General features: G+C 45.0%; 2 protein-coding genes across 3 annotated transcripts; one reads left to right on the top strand and one right to left on the bottom strand.

Moving 5' to 3' along the window:
* The first annotated feature begins 1509 nt into the window (after positions 1-1509).
* On the top strand, positions 1510-3913 carry TOMM22 (translocase of outer mitochondrial membrane 22). Its single transcript, XM_063074888.1, has 4 exons — positions 1510-1636; positions 1865-1983; positions 2414-2531; positions 2768-3913. Exons 1-4 carry the CDS (start codon positions 1523-1525, stop codon positions 2840-2842), a joined length of 426 nt encoding a protein of 141 aa, XP_062930958.1. The 5' UTR covers positions 1510-1522; the 3' UTR covers positions 2843-3913.
* Positions 3914-4532: 619 nt separating this feature from the next.
* JOSD1 (Josephin domain containing 1) lies at positions 4533-16978 on the bottom strand. 2 transcript variants are annotated; one of them, XM_063074886.1, is made up of 6 exons: positions 16877-16978; positions 16315-16578; positions 15764-16177; positions 7650-7778; positions 7297-7491; positions 4533-6644 (listed from the first exon to the last, which is right to left on the bottom strand). In XM_063074886.1, exons 3-6 carry the CDS (start codon positions 15946-15948, stop codon positions 6545-6547), a joined length of 609 nt encoding a protein of 202 aa, XP_062930956.1. In that variant the 5' UTR covers positions 15949-16177; positions 16315-16578; positions 16877-16978; the 3' UTR covers positions 4533-6544. The 2 variants fall into 2 exon arrangements, with proteins under 2 accessions (XP_062930956.1, XP_062930957.1); XM_063074887.1 differs by having other exon boundaries at positions 15764-15998.
* Between the last annotated feature and the right edge of the window lie 4581 nt (positions 16979-21559).

Raw genomic sequence — 21559 nt, 5'->3', positions numbered from 1 at the left:
CCCTCCTCCTCCTCAAAGGGGAGTCCTGACTTCTCACTATAGATTGGTTTTGCCTGTTTTTTAACTTCATATAATGGAATTATACAGTAGGTACTCTTTTGTGACATGAAAACTTTCTTACAGTTGCCTTGTCCAAAAATGAAAAGGCCTGGGGACTGTATTGGGAAGAATTGTGGGTCCCCATACCCCCCTGAAGTACATAAGCAATGGCAAAGACTTGTTATTATGAGGGTAGTTTAGAAAGTTCGTGGAGGGATTCGTATTACCTTTTAATTCCATTTTTCTACAAACTTTTTGAAGTACTCATACATTGGCATGCATCAGATAAAGATTCAGACTGTCCAATCCTAGGTGTCTGATTCCATGGTCAGCTGGCTAAAGGTGTATATCAAATTACTCTTAATAACTTGTGGGGCACATTATAAAAAGGAGCATTTACATCCATCATATAGGCAAGAAATAAAAATATGAATAATAATGCTGGAGAGTGTGAAGGGAAAACAACACTTCCATTTACTATTGTGAAAGTCCAGTAGTCCCCCCCTTATCCGTGGTTTCAAGGTTTCAGTTACCTGCAGTTCAGTACAGTAAGATATTTTGAGGGAGAGAGAGACCACGTTCACAGAACTTTTATTACAGTATATTGTTATAATTGTTCTGTTTTATTATTAGTTATTGTTAATCTCTTACAATGCCTGATTTATAAATTAAATTTTATCATAGGTATGTATATGTAGGGAAAAAACAGTAAATATAGGGTTTGGTGCTGTCCATGGCTTGTTTCCCCCTGCGGATAAGCAGGGAGAACTATACATGATAAAATTCTCTGGAGGGCAACTAGCTAATACCTAGCAAAATTTTACATGTGCATACTTTCTGGCCAGCAAACCCACTTCCAAAAATCTGTTCTCTAGAAACACTTGCAGCAACCCTGAGCTGTGCCTCAATTTCCTCATTTCTATAGTGGGGTAACAGTGCCTACCTCAGTGGGTTGGTTGCGAAGGTTAAATGAGTACACACTACACACACACTACTGCCTGCTACTTAAGTGTTAACTCCTACCCTTGTTTTACTACATTGGGATGGTTTATTTAGTGTTTTCCCAAAAGACCAATAAACCTCCAAATCGCTTTATTTCCTACCAAATAACACACTCCTCAGGAAAATGAAACTGGATTAGCGTTTGTCAAAGTGTGCTCCCAGGGAGGCTGGTTAAAACGCAAGTTTCTGGGCTCACCCTAAGCCCACTGCACAGAATTACTGCGGAAGCACCCCGGAATCTCTAACAAGTTTTCCGGCTGTTTCTTCTGCCCACCGAAGGCTGAGAACCACCGGGTAAGACGAGCGAAAGCCCTGCAGGGATTCGGCCGCAGCCAGCTCGGCTGACGGGGGTTGGAGGACCTGCGGGCCAGTGGGCGCCGCTCTCTCTGGCCCCTCGCGCCTGGGCTCCCGGAAGGGCGGCTCTGTCCGCCGTTCGGCTGCTCTCGCCTCCTCTCTTCCGCTTCCGGTGTCCCCATCAGCCATGGCTGCCGCCGCTGCTGCCGGCGTTGGGGAGCCTATGTCCCCGGACGAATTGCTCCCGAAAAGCGACGCGGAGAAGACTGAAGAGGAGTTGGAGGAAGATGACGACGAAGAGGTACTACGGCCCCGCGGGTGCTGGGCGGAGGGTGGGCCTCCCCGGGGGTGCGGGCTCCGCGTGCTGCGAGATCGCGGTAAAGGCAGCTTCTCCGGGAGGCGGGGTTAGGGACCCAGCTGGGCCCGGGGGTGTCCTAGCTCAAGCGGGGCTCGGCGTCTCCTGGCGCTGCAGTGGGTTCGGGGGTGGATGCCGTTTCTTCGGCCAAGACCCGCACCTCCTCCACCACAGCTAGATGAGACCCTGTCGGAGAGACTGTGGGGTCTGACGGAGATGTTCCCGGAGAGGGTCCGGTCCGCGGCCGGAGCCACTTTTGATCTCTCCCTCTTTGTGGCTCAAAAAATGTACAGGTAAGGGACGAGGGCGAAGACGTTGGGGGCGTGCATGGGATGACTGTGGTGCTGTGAAAGAACATGGGCTTTGGAAGCAGCAGACCTGGGTTCGAGTGACCTTGGACTGGTTATACCCTAACCTGAGTCTTAATTTCCTCTTCTGTAAAGTGGGGATTCTTACCTGGTAGGATCGTTGTGGGGATCATTTCAGCTTTTCTGAAATATGAGCAGTTTTGTAAGAACTCAGGAGAAGGTTTAACTGCTATCACTAGATAACACAGCTACCAGAACCGTTCCTCCCGTCTCTGGTAAGAGTGTGGTGCAAGGAATGGATAGAATACACTTATCAGAAACATTGGAATATGTAATGTGAGAGGTTTGGTTACTGATTCGTTCTTAGCGAAGCTGTTTTTGTTTGCATTTCTCCATTCTCACTCTCCCTCTGAAGGTTTTCCAGGGCAGCCTTGTGGATTGGGACCACTTCCTTTATGATCCTGGTTCTTCCCGTTGTCTTTGAGACTGAGAAGTTGCAAATGGAGCAACAGCAGCAACTGCAGCAGCGGCAGGTAGGCGCATACTCTGGGCTTTTTTGTCAATGTTGGAGACACAAGTTATTTATTTCTCCCAGCACCTGGGTAGACCAGCTGTTAATGAGTGGGTAGGGTTTGGGATCAGGCCCATGCTTTTAGGTGCCTGTGCTCTCAGCATTGTTCTTGTAGACCTTGTCTACCCCATAAGGTATGAGGAAATTGAGATCCCCTAGGCCTGTACAATGTCTTACATCCCTCCTTTTCTTTTCCAGATACTTCTAGGGCCTAACACAGGGCTGACAGGAGGAATGCCAGGGGCTCTACCTTCACTTCCTGGAAAGATATAGATTGTCACTACTATATTTTGAGCTGTCTTGGTGGGAGAAATTTGAAATTCAATAATGTTTGAACTGCTGATTATTTGGAATTTTTTTTTTTTTTTTTAACTTTGGCACATTGATTTATCTAAAAACCTAATGGGGAGAATTCTCTCCACATTGTCTCACAGAGAGACTCCCAACTTGCTACTGTGCTCTCCACAGTGTTCTGACTTCTGTCCTCACTCTGATACCAGAGTGCAGCCATGCAGACAGTTATTCCAGCTCTGGCCATCCCACCCCTTTCACTAAATTGCTCCTAACTAGAAGATCTCTCTATCCCATTGTGGGGTAGGAACTAATGTAGTGCGAGGGATGTACCCCTGACCATTAATGACTGGGTTTTTTTTCCCTCCTAAGAATGGAGATGTTGGGGAGGGACATGCACACAATATAAAACAAAGTGCATTACAGCTGTAGTATAAGGCAGCCACTGTGAATCCCTAAGTATGCTGGCAGAAGGGAGATGGGCTACAGCTTCAGTCACAGGATGAGGACAATAGGGACTGTGGAGGATAGAGCAGGAGCTCATTTCCTCTGCACATTTTGGCTATTAGACCTGTGTGTGTGTTAAAAAAAAAAAAAAAGTCAGTGCTCACTTTTTGTATTTAAATATTAAAAATGATTCCAACTGAAAGTGTCATCCATGTGCCTGTGATAAATACCTTAAAATTACTTAGACCATTTTAGAAGGTTAAAGACATGTACTATCTCTCACATTTCCTCTTACCTAAGCCAGCACCTCCATCTCAATTCTGATTGACCCCTTCGTCCCAAGTTAAGTTTCCAAAAGTGAAAAAGAAAATTCATTTTTGGCCAAGAACCTCTTAATAGCAGTCTTTGCCCTGAATTCAGACACTTTCAGATCCACCAGCCTAAGACAAAGGATTGGGGTCCTGTGCTTGTATAGTCTACAATGACACTGTATAGTTATAAAGTATTTGTTAGAAATAACTACTGATTTCTCATCTGGGGAGGGTTGCAAATAGGACTTTTTGTGACCTAGTTTTTTAAAAAATAAATGTTGAGATGAACCACTGATGATGAATCCAAATGTAGCCCTTTGACTTTGCAGTATTTCCATTTAACATATATTTTTATTGAGCCTTGTGCTAATAATGGTATTACAGCCTTTATATGCATTATTTATTGGAATAACTACAGTTTAGGAGGTAGTGTTATTCCTGTTTTACAGAGGAGGAAACAGCCACAGAAAGGTTAAGTAATTTGCGTAAGGACACATAGTGCATCTGGAGGATTCAAATCCAGGCAGTCCCAACTATAGGACCCTACTGTACACTCAGTGCTGAGGGCAAACCAGACCTTCTGTTCAGATGCATGATTTTCCACTTCTTAACTAGGGAAAAACACTAGTCATCTGTCAGTGTCGTACAAACTCGTACTTCAGTAGATAGACTCTTCAAATTGTCAAGCCTAATTTTTGTAAATTAAGGTAAACCGAAAAATGCCTTGGATGTCTTTTGAACCAATTCCCACTTAAGTGAATATTTTTTCTGGATTTTTCAGGTTAGAGGTTTGATCAAGGCACAATATAGCTCTAAAAGATGACTTATGATGGTAATGAATTCTTTTTAAAGCAGCATCATACTAAAGTTTATTTTTCTTCCTTTACATAATTATAGAACTCAGGCAGACAAGATTTATGTATGGAGTTTTCCATTTTTAATATTTGGCTAAACAAAATACATCTTTTGTAAACAAACCCAGCACAAGGCCAACAAAAAGAGGGGGAATAAAAGCAAGAAAAACAAAACGCCTAGGGTTGCCCCTTATTGGGCATCAGGGTCCGGCCTGCTCCCTTCCTTAAAGGAACTGAGGCTTTTTGCCCTTGGGCATCAGCATGGGTCCCTGTTCCTAAGCACCAGAATTGGATATGAACAGAGAAACCAGCCCTGAAATGTTTAAACATCTTTGCATATCCAACTGGCTCATGGACTCCAAGTGCACGGGGACTCCTTTGAGGTGCCATTTGCACAGGCCCAAGCAGATTTGTGGAGAGGAATTTCCTCCTCTTCCCAGGAAATGGCTTACTATCACTGACAGTGCCAATGGACCCAAGGTCCTGCTTGTGACAATCAGCAAGGTTGGCTGTAACTTCTGGCTGGTGGTGGTTGGAATGTCATTGGGCAGGGGTAAAGAGCTCCCTGTGGTGCTAAGCAGGTCTGGTATAGAAAATGGTGCAGAAGAGACTGCGGCCAGTTGCCGAGAGGGCATAATGCAGTAGCCACTTTGTGGCCGCTGTTACTCAGCATAAAAAACGGCCTTGTTGGATTGAAGATATATGTGCAGAAAAGGTGCTGGTGTAAACATGCACTCCAGTCACAGTGGGGAGAAAGCCTCAGCTTCACCCCCTTAAGCTTGCTCAGGGTCAACATGCAAGCCCCAGGCTGGCTTTGCTGCTGGAGAGAAGTCTGGCCAGTTGGGGCAGCTCTCAGACCTGCCAAGACCATTGATCTGTAAGGGCTAGCTGAGTCACCCTTGCTGGCCCACCTGCCTTGAGGCAACCACTACCACTTTGGTAACATGCGTGGTATACTTGTTTCCCCTTCTCTTTTGTTTTCCAAAGTTACAGGAGAAAAGTGGCCTACAACTGTTTCAAGAGGTAAGGGGTGGGTTGATCCTCAGTCGATTTGTAAAGGAAACTACATGATGAAGAATCCAGATATTGTAACATAATGTACATAGCCACCCACTTGAGGGCTCTGCATCTTGTCACTATAGTGACAGTCTCCAAGCCTAGAACTTCTACCAATTCTAACAGCTCTTAAACTCTGAGACGCTTGTACTTTCCTCACCCAACTCTGTCCCAAACTAGTGGAATTTGATGTTAAAAGAAGGCTTATTTTTTTCTGATTCTGCCAGAGTGGGTCAAGTGGGAAAACTGCCTCTCTGCCTTGTCTTTTGCCCCAGAGCCTCCTAAATCAATGTAGTGAAATGGAAGGGACAAAACTGGAGTAAAGAAAGCAAGCCACCCCATGCCTGTCCCAGTCTGGCTTTAGCCACATTGTCTTAGGTATCTATCTCACTCCTATCACGCTAGAATGTTGTGGGATTGAAAAACTCAGCTTGAAATATTAGAGAACTTTTCATTATAAAACTCCACGGCTGGCCATAAACCACCCTTAAAAATGGGGCTAAGGAGTGGCATTAAGCATTGGAGACAGCATGTTGTACCACTGCTAGGGTTTTGGAGATGGTTTCCTGAGAGACCTCTAAGTTCTGGGTCCTTCAAGCCAGTCAGACTGGCTTTGCATGTACTGTATCTTCAGACCCACTGGTGTGACAGGAGAGGGGAAGTGGAGGCAGCATCACCAGGTGAGTCTGGAGCATCAGTGATAACTCCAGCAGAACCTCTGTCAAGTCCTCACAGAAAGGGGAAGATAAGCTAGGACCATCTTTCTTTCTCCTTTTCTCCCAAATAAAATAAGGGTTTCGATCACTTGCCCAAAGGGCATAGGGCTCCTACCTTCCTTTCCCAGGAACAAACAACGCTGGGTGGTACTTGTAACAGTCCACATATCTGTTCTACTGCACTGTCAGTCAGAAGGGGGAAAACCCGATGAGATGTTTAGGGAAGTGGCAAGGGCAGACCCACCGTAGAGGCCACAGCACTGAAGGGGTGAGCTGAGGGGAAGGTTGGGTAGAACTGTGTTACACATCAGCCCTCCAACTCTGATGGGCCTCCACCTCTTCTGGTACCACCAGCAGCAGTTCACAGTTCTTTCCTCGCAAATGATGTTTTAGAAATTTCCTATGGAAAAAGGAATAGATGAGAGAAAATGAAATGCTGGCAAATTGCAAATTCCAGTCTGGGGGCCACATGCTCACCAGAAACCTCATTATTTACCCTTGGCAGTCCTATAAACATTCTAGTAGCGGTCTATTCTTGGAGGGTTCCTCATTCTGTTACTCCTCAATCTGTCCAGTTAGAATTCCAATCTGAATTTTGGCCATCTTTATATATTACTGACAATAGTAGCTGGTTCTGTGAAGAACAGAACCCAAAGTACTCTAAAGGACTTGTAACTTAAAAAATTTTTTTCTTCTTTGGTCTCAGGGAAGTTTAACCCTCTCTCGCCTGAATGTTTATTTTCCTTCCTCTGAAATGGCAAATGTACTGTCACAGTTGTCTAAGTGGAGAGAGTGTTACAATGCCAGCCCATACCAAACCAGGCCAGTATTCCAGGCTGTGGAACTTCCCTACCAACAGTACTTAAAGTCCTGACGGGCCATCAAAGATTAAGATCTTTAAGTCTGAGACCTTATGATTCTAAGTTAGGCAGGGAGAGGATCCAAGGAGACAGGAATTTCATTTCCTTTGTCAAACAATCAAAACAGAGCTCAACTTCCCCAACATACCAAATGAACAGCCCAGCACCTTAGCCACAACAGGCGGAGGTTACCTGAGCTCACTTTCGCCTCCAATCCACTCGGGCATCTTGAGTTTGGAGTCGAGGTTGTAGTAGGCCCCTCCTACCTCTCGAACACAAATCCAGTGCTGCCTTTTGAGAGGCAACTTCAGTGGACCCCAGCATAGGCTGGAGGGCAGATTCATGATGAAGCCCATGACATTAGTGAGAGCAATGACACTGACATCCCTGTGGGAGAGAAATGGTGTCATGCTCTGAGGCAGCTAATGGCCCAAGGTTCCCTGGCTGTAATACCACAAGCAGTCACCTCCCCACTCATGCCATGAGTCCCAGGCTTGCACCACAACCATGCTGTTCTCCACCAAATCAAGCCTTGTTCAGATTACCTGCGCTTGTCCCACCAAACAGCTTCATAGCCTTTGGTTTGAAGTGCTGCCATGATGACATTCACATCATAGTTCCCATTTCCCAGCATGCTCTTCTTGTGGGGTGTCACCATGGTGTTTGGAGACAACCTACAAATGTGAAAAGAAGGCTAAGACTCGCTGGTCTGCTTGACCCCTCCTGGCCCTACACTACCAGGGACAGAACACTTTACACCACTGTCCCTGAAAGCTACAAACCTGATACAAACTACTGATAAAAGCTACTATCCCTGATAAAAAACTTAAAAAAAAAAAATACTGGAAAACAGGATTTGATATTTTCATTTGCATGGGTAGTAACTGTTGTTACTCTTTTTCACAGCTTAAGTGCCTTCTGCTTAAGGCCTAAACACTTGGTAATCATTAATTAAATACTCAAAGGTGTACAGGGGCCCAGGCAGGTAACATAGACATACAAACCAGGGCTGGATGTAATGCAATAAAAAGTAGTAAGGCCTGTGTTGAATGCATGACCCACCTAATGGCATTCCAAATATACGTGTGCATGTATGTGTGTGGTACCTGAATAAAACTTAAAAAAAACACAACACACAATCAGCGGAAAAATTTTTTTGTGCGAGACAACGTTCAGCCACAGTCCCAGTTTGCCCACCCAGCTTTAAGCCATTTTTGCCAGGTCTCTTTAGCTATTTCATTTCAAGACAAAGTTCGTGCTGAAGGCATTTCCAATCCTATTAATTTGCTTTCATAGTCTTGTGAGGCCAGGAGCTGAGGAAAGGCCATCTCGAAGGAAGGATCAGCATGCCTTTGACCTTGGCGTAAAGAGTAGGAAGAGAAATGTGGTGAGTTCCTCAGGACAAAGGCAGAAGGTGTCCACGAGGCCATCTCCGGAAGAGAATCAAGACTTTAGGCTAAGGATATCAACTCTAAATGCTTAAGAAATGTTATAAAGTTTTTTTTAACTTCTCTATACACAGCAAACATACTGATATTTTTCAAATATAAAATATACTCCTGCCATAGCTTAAAATCTTTCAACTGTACTGAAAGCACTTACATTCTATCTAAACAAATCTAAACTACTCCTGTCCTGCAAGACCCTCAGGATCCTGCTGATCTCATCTCTTACCTCTTACCATACTACCCTTCTTTCTGTTCCCTGAATATACAAAGAAAGCTCTTTCTTCCTTTGCACTCATTTGCCATTTCCACTATCCCTGCTGTCTGGAATGTTCATCCCCTAGATCTTCACATAGTTTGCTCCTTATTATTTGGGTCTCAAATGTTACTGCCATAGAGAGGCCTTTTCTGACCACCCAACCGTAAGTTCCTCCCAGTCACTTCCTCTTACATCAACCTGCTTTAATTTAATTACAGCCCTTTGTCACTGCTAGACATGTTTTCTCACTTGTCTGTTTCTCCACACTACAATGACAAGAGGGGCCTTGACTATCCTGTTAACACTACATCACTAGGGCCTACAGTGTCCGACACACAGTAGGTCCTCAAGGAATGTTTATTGAAATGTCTTCTTGGGCCGGCCCGTGGCTCACTCGGGAGAGTACGGTGCTGAGAACACCAAGGCCTCGGGTTCGGATCCCATATACGGATGGCCGGTTCGCTCACTGGCTGAGCGTGGTGCTCACAACACCAAGTCAAGGGTTAAGATCCCCTTACCGGTCATCTTTTAAAAAAAAAAAAAAAAAAAAGAAATGTCTTCTGTGTTTATTTTTGTAATCCTCTTTCCCTATAAATATTAGTAGATTCGAGATTAAAAGGGTTAGGCTTACATGCTCATCTCTGGAGCTAGCAAAGGGGGATCTGAGGACACTAAACTCCACTCTGAAACCAAACTTTATTTTACGTGTAATTACAATTTATTGAAAACCTCTATGCCAAGCACTATGAGAGATGCTTTAGTATGTATCTCATTTAATCCTTACAATAAACCTATGAGGGTATAAGTTATTTCTATTTTATAGGTCCAAAAACTGAGGTTTGGTGATTTTAACTGGCTTGCCCATGAGCACTTACAAGTGACAGAACTAGGATTCAAACTTGGGTTAATTTGAATCCAAAATTGTGTTTGTTGTCTTAATGTGGAAGGTGGTGGCTGGTTGATAAGAGGAAAGGCTGGCTGAGTCTCTAAGGCCTGGGTTTAAAACATAGCTTACTGGGACAGACGTTTTCCATAGGTTCTTAGGTACTTGGATTAAATAAGGAAGCATATGAAAGAAGACTTAGCTCAAGATAGAGCAGGTTCCTCTCCCATCACCAATTTTTCAATAGCCTCTCATTGTTTTCAGTGAAAGACTCTGACCAGTACATGAATGAAGGTTCCAACGAAGAAAATGCTGAGTGTTCCACCTCTTTCACCATTTAACTTCCTGCCAGGCTCAAACCTTAGAGCAGTGCTTTCCCAAGTGTGTTCTCAGAGATACTAGTTTCATGCTAACAGGATCCTGGAAGGCATCCAATATAATAATGGCTGAATGAACCAAGTAAGTAAACAGGTTTCCTCCAGGAGTTCTTGGAGTCCCTGATATGCAAATCTTAAGGGGGTTATATAATATGCTTCAGTTTCCAAACATATTTAACCACATAAACATTTGTTTTAAGGTGCACCTTACAGGACTAGTGTTCCAAGGATCTCTCTTCCCTGTCCTTCATCTTTTATCTCAGATGCAAATCCTTTCTTGTATATTCCCACTACCTTTCCTCTAACTGCAGGCCCCTCACCTCAAACCTGGACTTTTGAAGCAGGTTCCTAAATTGATCTCCTTGCTTCCGAACTCTCCTTCCACCAATTCAGCCTATGTACTCCTGCCACATTCACCAAGGTGTCATTTCACTCCCTTATATAAGAACTGACAGTGGAGCCAACCACGTGGTTGGCCAACTCCAAACCTCTCAGCCCTGATGTTTCCCTCTCATTGAGCTTAGTGCACTTTAGGCACCATGACCACTGTGGCCTCTATTATAATACTCTGTTTCCTGCTCCAAGCCAAATTCTACAGCTTCGTCAAGCTCACATCTTATCTCTCCCATGGAATCTTTCCTGGCGCCTCTGTGAGAAAGGAGGGAGATTGGGAGAACCACACATCTGAGTTCACATCCAAGTACCATCAACACTAACTGTCAGATTTTATCTCCATGCCTGTTACCTCATCTGTAAAAATGGGAATGATTCCTATCTTATAGCGCCCCTGAAGAATTCAGCTATTTTATACATGTCCAGCCAAACTGTAAATCTCTGAAGCACGGGGGATGGCTCTTCTCTTCTGTACCTCTCACAGCTAGGCACTGGCAAGTGAATTGGCCACATTAAAAGTATGGTGGTTATCAATTGAGAAAAGGTGTTGTTGAGTAATAGACTTATCTCATCCAAAGGCTAGACAAACACATAATAATAACACAATAGCTAACATCTGCAGAGTACTTCTGTTTTCCTGGCCCTGTGATCCATGCTTTATTTTGAAACACATCAGGAAGTTCTGAGCCATGTCACATTTCTTCAGACTTATAAAAAGGAAAGAAATAATTAGGGGGAAAATTTTTGATGAAATGTCTACCTATCTCCCTTTTGCTGAAAATCCAAAATCATCACTGTAGCCAGACATAGTGGTGACCTCATTGCAGGACCAGGGACTTATCTGAGGGCATAGACATTAGGGGAAGCCTGGACTAGAGTCTATCTTATCACTTTTAAATCACTCCAGATCTCATGGCTCTAACCTCTGGCTGTGATGACAAAAATAAGAGGCTTGCTTTATACCTGAGAATTTCTACGGATATCACTAAGACAGCCCTGAACAGGAGTTTGTCAAGGAGTCTCAAGAAAAATTTCCTTTAGAATCAGAACAGGATCCCATGGAATTCATTGGGACCAATGTGTTGATAAACCCAGAGGCCTGTTCAGAATTGTCTCAGGTTTAGAAGTTGAATCCAAGCTCTGCCACTCACCAGCTGTGCATGACTGCAAATCACTGTAACCTTTGCACCTCAGCTTCTGTACTTACAACATCTCAAGATTGTTGGAAGGACTAAAACGCATAAAAGCAGCTAACACAGTGGGCACTTGATTATTGTTAATAAAAGCAAGTACTGTTGTGTTGGGTGCACTGGATGGACCCCATACTCAAATGACCACTCCACTAGAATGAGTCTCCGTGTTTCCTATATTGACTGGTTTGGCCAATCAATCACCTGCTCAGGGACCTTATAATGGCGAGGGCTGGAGTAGTACTTACCCTCTGTGGTGATGAATGCTAGTTGTTCACTGCTATCCCTAATCTTTGTTCCTTCCACCTTTCATCGGATTTTTTTCCCCTGGTACCAAGCTAGTTTTCATCTAGTTTGATTTTAATATCTATTCTATTTGAGAGAGGAATGCACAGCTAACTCAAGAACATCTAATCATTGAAAAATTGGGATGAATCTGGTGAAAATGTTTGAGACCTGAGCATTTTCAAAACAACCTAACAAAGCTGCTACTGTATCTTTTTTTTTTTTTAAATAAAAAAAAGATGACTGGTAAGAGGATGTTAATCCTTGACTTGGTGTTGTCAGCACCACGCTCTCCCAAGTGAACTAACTGGCCATCCCTGTATGGGAATCCAAACCCACGGCCTTGGTGTTATCAGCACTGCACTCTTCTAATTGAGCCACAGCCTGGCCCTTACTGTATCATTTGACTTCTATGTCACCTCTTTTTCAAAGCTTAGAGACTTATATGATAAAATGTACGAAATCAAATATCCACATCTTTATAGATAAATACCGATGACACATACCCAGTTTCTCTGATCTTTTCTGCAATTTTACAGGTTGAAAGTGGATCCTTTTCAAACAAATGACTTCTGCTATGGCTGTAGATGTTACCACTATCTTCAAATCCTGGGCCAAGCCTTTGTCACACCTGACTCCTCTCTTCCCAGTCCTCTTGTTGCTGCCGAGTCATTAGCTTAGTTCTTTCTAAGTTCCTATTTGTTTCTATTCCAAGCATGGGTCGTCTTATATCCATGACTCTATTGAAACTCCACCCTGCTTTTGTATTTCTCCTCTTTTGTCTGGCTAAAATTCAGCTGCTGGGATGAACTTCCTCTTAACAAATAGTACTTTTCAACATTTTCCTCCCATTTCTACCATTCATTAGCCACATCTTCAAAACAGCACAGAACTTCAGATCTGGGAAGTTAAAGTTATCTAGTTAAACTTGGCCATCATTACTTCTCTTCCCATTGAGATCTAAATAGATCATCTTTTCACTTAAAAAAATTTTTTTTTTTTATTTTTTAAAGGTAACATTTGTTATGTAAACTTTACTTCATTATTTTTTTGGTGGCTGGCCAGTAATGGGATCCGAACCCATGACCTTGGTTACAAGGTTGCGCTCTAACCAACTGAGCTAACTGGGCAGCCATGTTTTCACTTTTAAATTGCTCCAAATTCCATGCTTCTAACATCACTTAAATCTATTCTCCAGGTATGGTCAATATATAGCTCTGAAATATACTGCTCAGAGGCTGAGTCCTGTTCAGCTTGTTTTCTCTACAGTGCCTAGTGGTGCCTGGCACACTGCGGGCAGCTAGTCAATGTTTGTTTAAAAAATTCCATCTTCTTTCCCTCACCTCTCCCTTTGCTTTTTCCTCTGGATTCTTTTCACACTTCTATTTTTGTTCCTATTTGTCCCTATAGAATCTTTCCATCCAAAATAGATAGAATTCCACTTCAGGAGTGGGGACAGAGTATACTATCTTATGTATTGGTTTGCTTTTACTTTGAGGTGGATCTTTATATTGTGCCAATAGGGAATTGAGAAGTGCAGTGCAATTTGTTAAGGCTTTAAAAGGAATTGGACCCTGGTTCCATGTGGGTGTTTAGCAAGTATTGAGCATTCTTTTATTCAGGGAAAACACAGCTGACAGACTCCTGCTCTTATCCACAAACACTTGGTGATCATAGCCCAGATCTTCAGTCCCAGCCTAATTTATAGGTAGGGGGAACAGCTACTGACAATACAATAGCTCTGACAGGCATTTCCAATACTCAGGAAATAGGAACAGTTAGGAGGGTAGGCCCTGGAGTCACAAAGCTTGGAGCCAAATCCTGCCATTAATAGCTCTGTGAACTCTCTGTGCCACGATCTCCTCATTTGGAAAAATGGGAAACAACAGAATCTATCTCATAAAATTCGTGTGAGCACTGAATTAACACAAGGAAAGCACTCAGATCAGTGCTTTGCACAAAGTGTTCATGTGTGTTAGTGATCTCATGATGATTTCCTTTGCCAAATTTATAGAAATGAAAACTTTCCTACCACGGTATAATTAGATATACAGAATCTTGTATTTGACATTTATTTACTAGTGGGTGAAACTGGGCAAATCACTTAAACTGATGCTAGTTTTCTAGGATCATCACCAGTAAGGTTGTTGCAAGATTGTTGGTATATATTAGAAAGTACCAAGCACATTCAGGTCCTCATTGTGAATCCTTTCCTTTTTCCTACTTTTAGATTAGGAAATAATTTGCAAATATCCAATCAGAAATATAAGAAATATTAATGGCTGGCCAAAAGAAAGCAGTGTAATGGACTGGGTCCTCCTTTCACAGTAACATGACTTGGTGATCTGAGACAAATGATCTTACCTCCCACTGCCCCATTTCCTGAAGAGTTAACTTCACCTGGTGTCAGATAATGGCCATGATGCAAATGACACATTTGCCCTGCTACAGCGTTACTCTGGTTATTATTGGCACTCAAAAATAATTACTCCCATTATAGTTTTGACAGCATACTGGGATTAACATTCTATTAGAAGAAGGCCTATGGTTCTTTCAGGGTAAATGGTCCTCACCTTTGCTTCACAAATCACCCCAAATAGGTTGCTTCCAGCTGTAATTCAGGTCCCTGTGTGGCAATAATTTCATCTCCAAGTGGAGGGAACCAGAAAAGGATCTTCTGCAACTACTAACATGCACTGCCTGAAGAATTCTTGAGCTTTCTCTGCACTGAAGACCCAAGTAGGTGTAATCCCTTCTAGTTTGAGTGATCAGATAGGCTCATTGCCAAAGATGCTATGGACTGCAGACATGCTGCTGTGGCCATCCAGACACTGCAAAACTAATCCTCAAAACCTTTTCGAAAATCAAACAAAGAGAAGAAAGCTGAACTTCTATCAATCTGTGGGGTGGCATTTGTTTTAAGTGGATAAGAAAGGCCATCTAGAAGGAAGTAGAGGGCCAACCCCGTGGCGCACTCGGGAGAGTGCGGCACTGGGAGCGCAGCGGCGCTGGGAGCGCAGCAACACTCCCGCCGCAGGTTCAGATCCTATATAGGAATGGCCGGTGCACTCACTGGCTGAGTACCGGTCACGAAAAAGACAAAAAAAAAAAAATAGAAGGAAGTAGAAAGGGGAGGGAACCTGAAGTCTGCTCCCAATTATAACTTTGCTATTTAGAAGCTATTTGGGCAAATTGCCTGACCTTTCTGCCTGTTTCTCCATCAGTAAAACAGAGACAGTAAACAACTGCTGGGAGAGCTATACAAAACAATGTATGAAAAGCACCAAGGCCAGCACATAGCCTCACAGAAAAGCTGAGCCCGGTTTACACACCCACTACATTCCACCTTTGATGGCAGGTGATTGAATGTGTACATATCTTGCCACCCTTCTACATTATAAACCTTAGAGGCAGGACTTGAGAGACATTAGGGCATGGTGGTCAACAGAGGAGATACAAACCTGAATTTAACTCTGGCATGATTCATCTCTTGTTATGTTACCTTGGACAAATTACTGGACTTCTGAGTGCTGACTTTATCCATTAAATGGAAATAACAACACTTACAACATGTACTCCACGGGATGCTTGGGGAGATCACTTGAGATGACACACTGAGGCTATTTAAACACTGTGCCTATCCCAGAGTAAGTGCTCAACAGACTGATTATCATCTTTCCTGTTCCTGTGTCCCTTATACCTGCTAACAGCATCTAGTTAATACCTGTAGGTTTGAAGGTTTATTGAGGTGAGACATTGTTGCCCCACCCATAGAAATTCAGAAATACCAAGAAGTATCAAAATGCCAAGGAGAAGGGGTCCCTTACCTTTGGAAAATCTCTTGCAGCGTTTCCCGGGTGAAGGCATTGCTGTCCTGGAAGACGTTATTGAGGGCATGAAGAGCACAAAGCTCTCTGCGCTGTTTCTCATGGTAGATTTGTGGGGGTGCTGCCTGGGGCAGCTCCAATGATTCTGATTTGGTCTTGTCTCCTTTCCATGGCACGCAACTCATGTTTTTCGTTTTACGTTCCAGAGAGGGCAAAAACACCCCACTCCTCCCTCCTGAGGAAGAATGTAAGCTCCTCAGTCTTTTCAGGATTCCTGAGGTCCACCTTATTCTCTAGTGTCCATGATTTATGCTGTCACTTGGAGAAAAGGTTGGAATCAAAAGGAAAAAAAAATCCACCTTTTCTCTCTTCTGAATAGAAAAATAACTTTAGGATTAGTTTATTTCGCCACCACTGTGAAAGTGCGGAATTTAAAAAAATCATAAAATGAAGACCATGTTTCCCTTTCCCCACCCTTCCCTCCCGCCCCCCTCCAACCCCCCCCCACGATTTTCTTGCTCTATTTTCCTCTCTGTAAATGCCAACCAGACCTCAATGAAGGAGGACCGAACGGAATCGGTCACATCGCTCCTTTTCTTCCATTTCTTTCGAATTATACGACGCCACTGGCTCAGGAAACAAGGCCTAGCTGGTGGATAAAACACACAATCCGGGCAGCTAGCGAGGGCCGGCCAGCGTGGGATCGCGGGCCGCCCTGGGGCCTCGGGGGTAGCCCTCCATCCCCTCGGTGCGGTGGGGCCGAGGCGGGCACGGTTCCCTCGGGAAGCGCGGACTCCCGCCCTCCCGCCGCGGACCTGCGGAGGAGACAGCTCCGGTCAGCCTGCGCGGGCGGGCCGCCGCGGAGCACCAGGCTGGCGAGGAAAGCGGCGCGGCGGGTCCGGCCCCTGCCCGAGGGAAGGTTCTGCTCTGCGACAGGCAGGCCCGCGAGGGGTGGGGCGGGACAATCCGCCTCGCCCTCTCCCGCCCGGGCCCACCCGGCTCGCCACCCCCACCCCACCCCACCCCTCTTCCGTCACGTGAATGCAAGCCGAAGCGCCCTCTCGCCGCTCCCCGCCCCAGCCCGGCCCTCCGCGCCGCCGGTCGTCCCCTCACCGCTGTGGGCCGCCACCTGGAGCTGCAAGTCGCCACCAGACACGCGCGCACCTGAGCCCGACGTCAGCGGCCCTAACCCGGCGCGCGCCCCGGAAACGCCCTCCCGCTGCTCCCCGCCGCGGCGTCACGCCCAACGTCAGCCTGACGTCACGGCGCCGGTTTTGGACCGCGGCTGCGCGTGTCTTTCTGGCGGGTGCGGGCAGAGCTGCGCGGCCTGGGGGCTGCGAGGCCCTCGGGCGGTCGGGTGAGGGACTGTAGATCCCTGAGGCGGTCGGTTGGGCATGTACGGCTCCTCGGCTGGGCTCCGTCCAGGCCGGACAGCCTGAGGGAGTCCCGCCTCGACGCCCGCCCCACCTCTGGGTGTAGGCGCCGTTCCGGGGCGGTGGCTGCCCTTCGCGGCTCTCTCCGCTCCTCCCCTCTCTCTGGGCCGGACTTCTCGGCAGGGAGCTTTTGCGAAGCTGGACTCACCACTGCTGCTGTGACCGTTTTCTGTTTGTCTAGTGCGCCGTTCAGGTGATTTCAAAGCGCTTTGCGCGGTGGGGCGCAAATCCTCTTGGTTAGTGGGCCCGGCCGCCCCGCACTTTCCAGGGAGCGCTGAGGGTAAGTGTCTCGCCGGGAGTCACGTTTCAAATGGAAAGGAGAGTCCTAACTCAGTTCCTCGAAGTCGTATTTCGGCTCACTACTCACAAACTGCTGCCCTTTTGCCCTGGGGCTCCCCGCCTCATCTCACGGTGGCTGTCACAGAGGTTTCCTCTGCGTTTTCCAAGGTCTGTCTAAGCGCATGTGTGTCCGAAGAAGACAAACGACAAGCAGTCTCACGTGTTCGATTTTTTTCCCCTTTATGTACTCCTACGACATATGGAAGGCATCCTTCTCCACCTTACTGACTTCCTTTTGTATTTTTTGTTTAGAAAATTGGAAAAACAAAGAAATCACACGTCCAATTCAGTCATTTCTTTGAGTCCTTCAACCCACTGTTAACTCCATTCACACAACAGCATTATCATTAAACATGTTTGAAAGTCTACCACGTGGTAGGGAGTCCTTTTCCTTTATCCAGATACCTTTTGAATTATCTTAGATTCTTAGATTTTTGTAATTTGTAAGCCACCTAAGGGTTATGGTTATACTTACGAAAGATTAGTTATTGAGGCCTTTTTGTGCAGCAAGCAGTGCTCTAAGTGCTTTATGTATATTAACTCATTTACTGCTAACTATCCTTTAGTACTTCATTTTCTTAGAACAGAAAACTGAAGCTCAGAGAAGTTAAGTTGCTAGTACATTGTGGAGTATACTAACATTTATAAAGCAAATGTATTTCACAGGGCCTAGTTTCCAAAGCCCTGTAGTTGCAGGTATAACCTAACTTTTAAAAATTACGTATGGAAATGTTAAGCTTACAAAAGACAGGAAACTTTCCCCAGGCTAAAGTCTCTGATGTAGATAAAGAATTGTAACACAGCAAAATTGCTGGCTCAAGGACAGATTCCCTTGGAGCAGGTTAACCTAAAGTTGATTTATTGTTAGGCAAAAATACTGAGGAAACTGCTGTAGGAAAAGACAGTATTTGCTAAGAACAGGCTTTTAGGGCCAGCCCGTGGCTCACTCGGGAGAGTGAGGTGCTGATAACACCAAGGCCACAGGTTTGGATCCTATATAGGGATGGACGGTTAGCTCACTGGCTGAGCGTGGTGCTGACAACACCAAGTCAAGGGTTAAGATCCCCTTACCGGTCATCTTTAAAAAACAAACAAACAAAAAAAAGAACAGGCTTTTGTTGGTGGATCCACTAAACGTTTTGCAAATTGCATTATGGAATGTCACTTTGTTATTTCACTGATGTTACCAGCCTCTCTTGTTAAACTATACTTAGCCATAACTCCACCTATGTTCCTTTTCTGTACCTTTCTGGCCTGGAGAATAAATACTGAGAAAGAACCCCAGTCCGGTGTTAATTTTCCAAGGAGGAATGCCTCTCTCTTGAGGGTTCCTGGTAATTAACCCCTTCAGAGTTTCTCACTGCTCAGAAGAAATGGGCTTTGAGTAATCCTTTGCATCTCTGTCACCCAGGGGAAGAGAGGTGACAAAGAAAGTGCAACAGTACATATGTGTAAGAAAATAATCTAAGTGATTCATTTTCAGAAATGACTTATCTGAGGGTGTTTTAACTGATTCAGGCCCAGCCGGAAAGTCGTCTGACTGGTCCAGCCCATTGCGGGAGGGTCGGTCCCTGAACAGATAGAGCTCTCCTTGAGGTGGTGATTAGTTAATAGCCCCTATTATTTTCTTCCAACAGTAGAGCTCTCATTGAGATGGCTATTAGTTACTAGCCCCCATTGCTTTTCATTCCCTGGTGTTTTTCCTTTCACAGGGCTTTAGAAGGCCTTTTTCATGGGCTTGTTCTGAGCCCTCAGACAAAGAAATTTCTTACAATGGTGTAATAAATTGGGGTAATAAATCTTAGGCATCCTCTGGGAAGATTGTGTGTCCTGTAGTACTCTCAGCCAGTGAGGAACTGGGGGGAGGGACTTGCATACTAGGGGATAAATTGCTTGCTACAGCTCTTTTCCCTGTGCCTGTCCCATTCACAGACACCCAAACCTTGCAAGGCCATAATTAAAGTCTCACTTCGCTGTACCTCATGTTTCCATGTCCATCCTTTGGCATCAGACAGGTGACAGCATTTCTCACAATATGTAGATCCGGTATATAGTGGATTTACAATTTGAACCTAGGCTATAACCTGTCTTTAAGATGAGAATGTAGGGCCGGCCCGTGGCTCACTCGGGAGAGTGCGGTGCTGATAACACCAAGGCCCCGGGTTCGGATCCCATATACGGATGGCCGGTTCGCTCACTGGCTGAGTGTGGTGCTAACAACACCAAGTCAAGGGTTAAGATCCCCTTACCGGTCATCTTTAAAAAAAAAAAAAAAAAAAAAAAGATGAGAATGTAAACATGGGTAGGGAATTCCCTCTCTAAAATGTTATTTTAGACTTTCCCCTTAAATTCAAGAAGCACTTGCTCTGAGAATATCTTTTCTGAGCAAAGTCCTACGGTGAGAAGAGCATGGTTTTTAGTTTGCTATCAAGTGTCAAATAGCACATTCTGTACTTTTCTGGAAGAGCCAATTGGTAAGATGCTAAATATCAATCTGAGCAAAAGAAGAAAAACCAAAGTGTGTTTTTCCTATTCTCTGTTCTTTTTACTGAACCTAGGTCCGGCTGCCTGCCCCAAACAAAAAACCCTGGCTTGGCTCGCCAAAATCTGTTACAGAACCTAGGGCATTCAGGTCCTGGCTGAGACTTGCCAAAATCTTGTTAGCCAGGGCATTCAGCTTTTGGCTTAGGCTCACCAAAATCTTGTTACCAAACCCAAGTCTGGCTGCCTGCCCCAAACAAAAAACAACAACAAAAGCCGGGCTGGCCTGTGGCTCACTAGGGAGAGTGCGGTGCTGATAACACCAAGGCCACGGGTTCAGATCCCATATAGGGATGGCCGGTTCACTCACTGGCTGAGCGTGGTGCTGACAGCACCAAGTCAAGGGTTAAGATCCCCTTACCGGTCATCTTAAAAAAAAAAAAAAAAAAAAAACACCCCAAAAGCCAAATGTTGGTGCAAACAGAAGTCAGCTTTTGTTCAATAATACCAGTGACCTGAGGAGAGATGTCAGGCTAACCTATCTCTCTGGTAAACCTGAAGGAGAATGGCCAGACTAAAACCATCTCAAAGCCTCAGATTTATTGAGGGGGTTTTAAAGAGGGTTAAGGGAATGGAATTAAAAAGCAGGAGGGAGGGGGATGTGAGCTGTGGGGGCTATGTGTAAGGAGCCAGATGCAAAGCTCCCTCTGGTTTCTCTTCCTTTCCTTGATGTTATCTTACAGTCCTGCTTCAGGGTAATCAGTATAGCTTTATTGATGTCTCCCTTGGTTTCTCAGGGTCTGCATACTATGTGCCTAGTGGCATCTTTGCAACTCCAGGCTGACTGGAAAACAACTTTACATTTACGTAAATTGGGTCATCCTGCCCCATAGCCAAGGTTCAAAATAGCAAATAGCCATGGGAAAAGATGGAACTCAGAGAAATTCATGCTAAGGAAAAAACTGTGTCGCCCCCCCCCCTTTTTTTCTTTTTTTTTTTTTTTTTTTTTTTTTTTTTTTAAAGATGACCGGTAAGGGGATCTTAACCCTCGACTTGGTGTTGTCAGCACCACGCTCAGCCAGTGAGCGAACCGGCCATCCGTATATGGGATCCGAACCCGGGGCCTTGGTGTTATCAGCACCGCACTCTACCGAGTGAGCCACGGGCCGGCCCCCCCCCTTTTTTTCTAAAGCTCATACAGTGATAGGTCACAATGTGGCTTCAGTCCTGCTCACTCCAACATTCTCAATACAAAACAGCACCAAAATGTGTGTGGATTTCTCCCCACCAGCAACCAATCGATTCTGTAGCAGACACCAGCTAGGTGTCCTTCAATTCAATTCTGACACTTATCTACTGGAAGAAAGCATCAGATCCCACAGGTTAAGGGCTCAGTCTGACAAAACTGCCCCCAACTTCAGACACCAGCCGACAAGTCTAGGCCAACTTATGACTGACCAGCTATAAATCTGGCTTCCCATGACCCTCCTCTTTGGGTTTGATTAATTTGCTAGAGCAGCTCACAGTACTCAGGGAAACACTT

The sequence above is a fragment of the Cynocephalus volans genome, chromosome 12 (genome assembly GCF_027409185.1).
Source record: "Cynocephalus volans isolate mCynVol1 chromosome 12, mCynVol1.pri, whole genome shotgun sequence".
NCBI classification, from domain to species: Eukaryota; Metazoa; Chordata; class Mammalia; order Dermoptera; family Cynocephalidae; genus Cynocephalus; species Cynocephalus volans.
The sequence above is the reverse complement of the archived record's forward strand: the minus strand, read 5'-3'. Positions and strand labels throughout refer to the sequence as shown.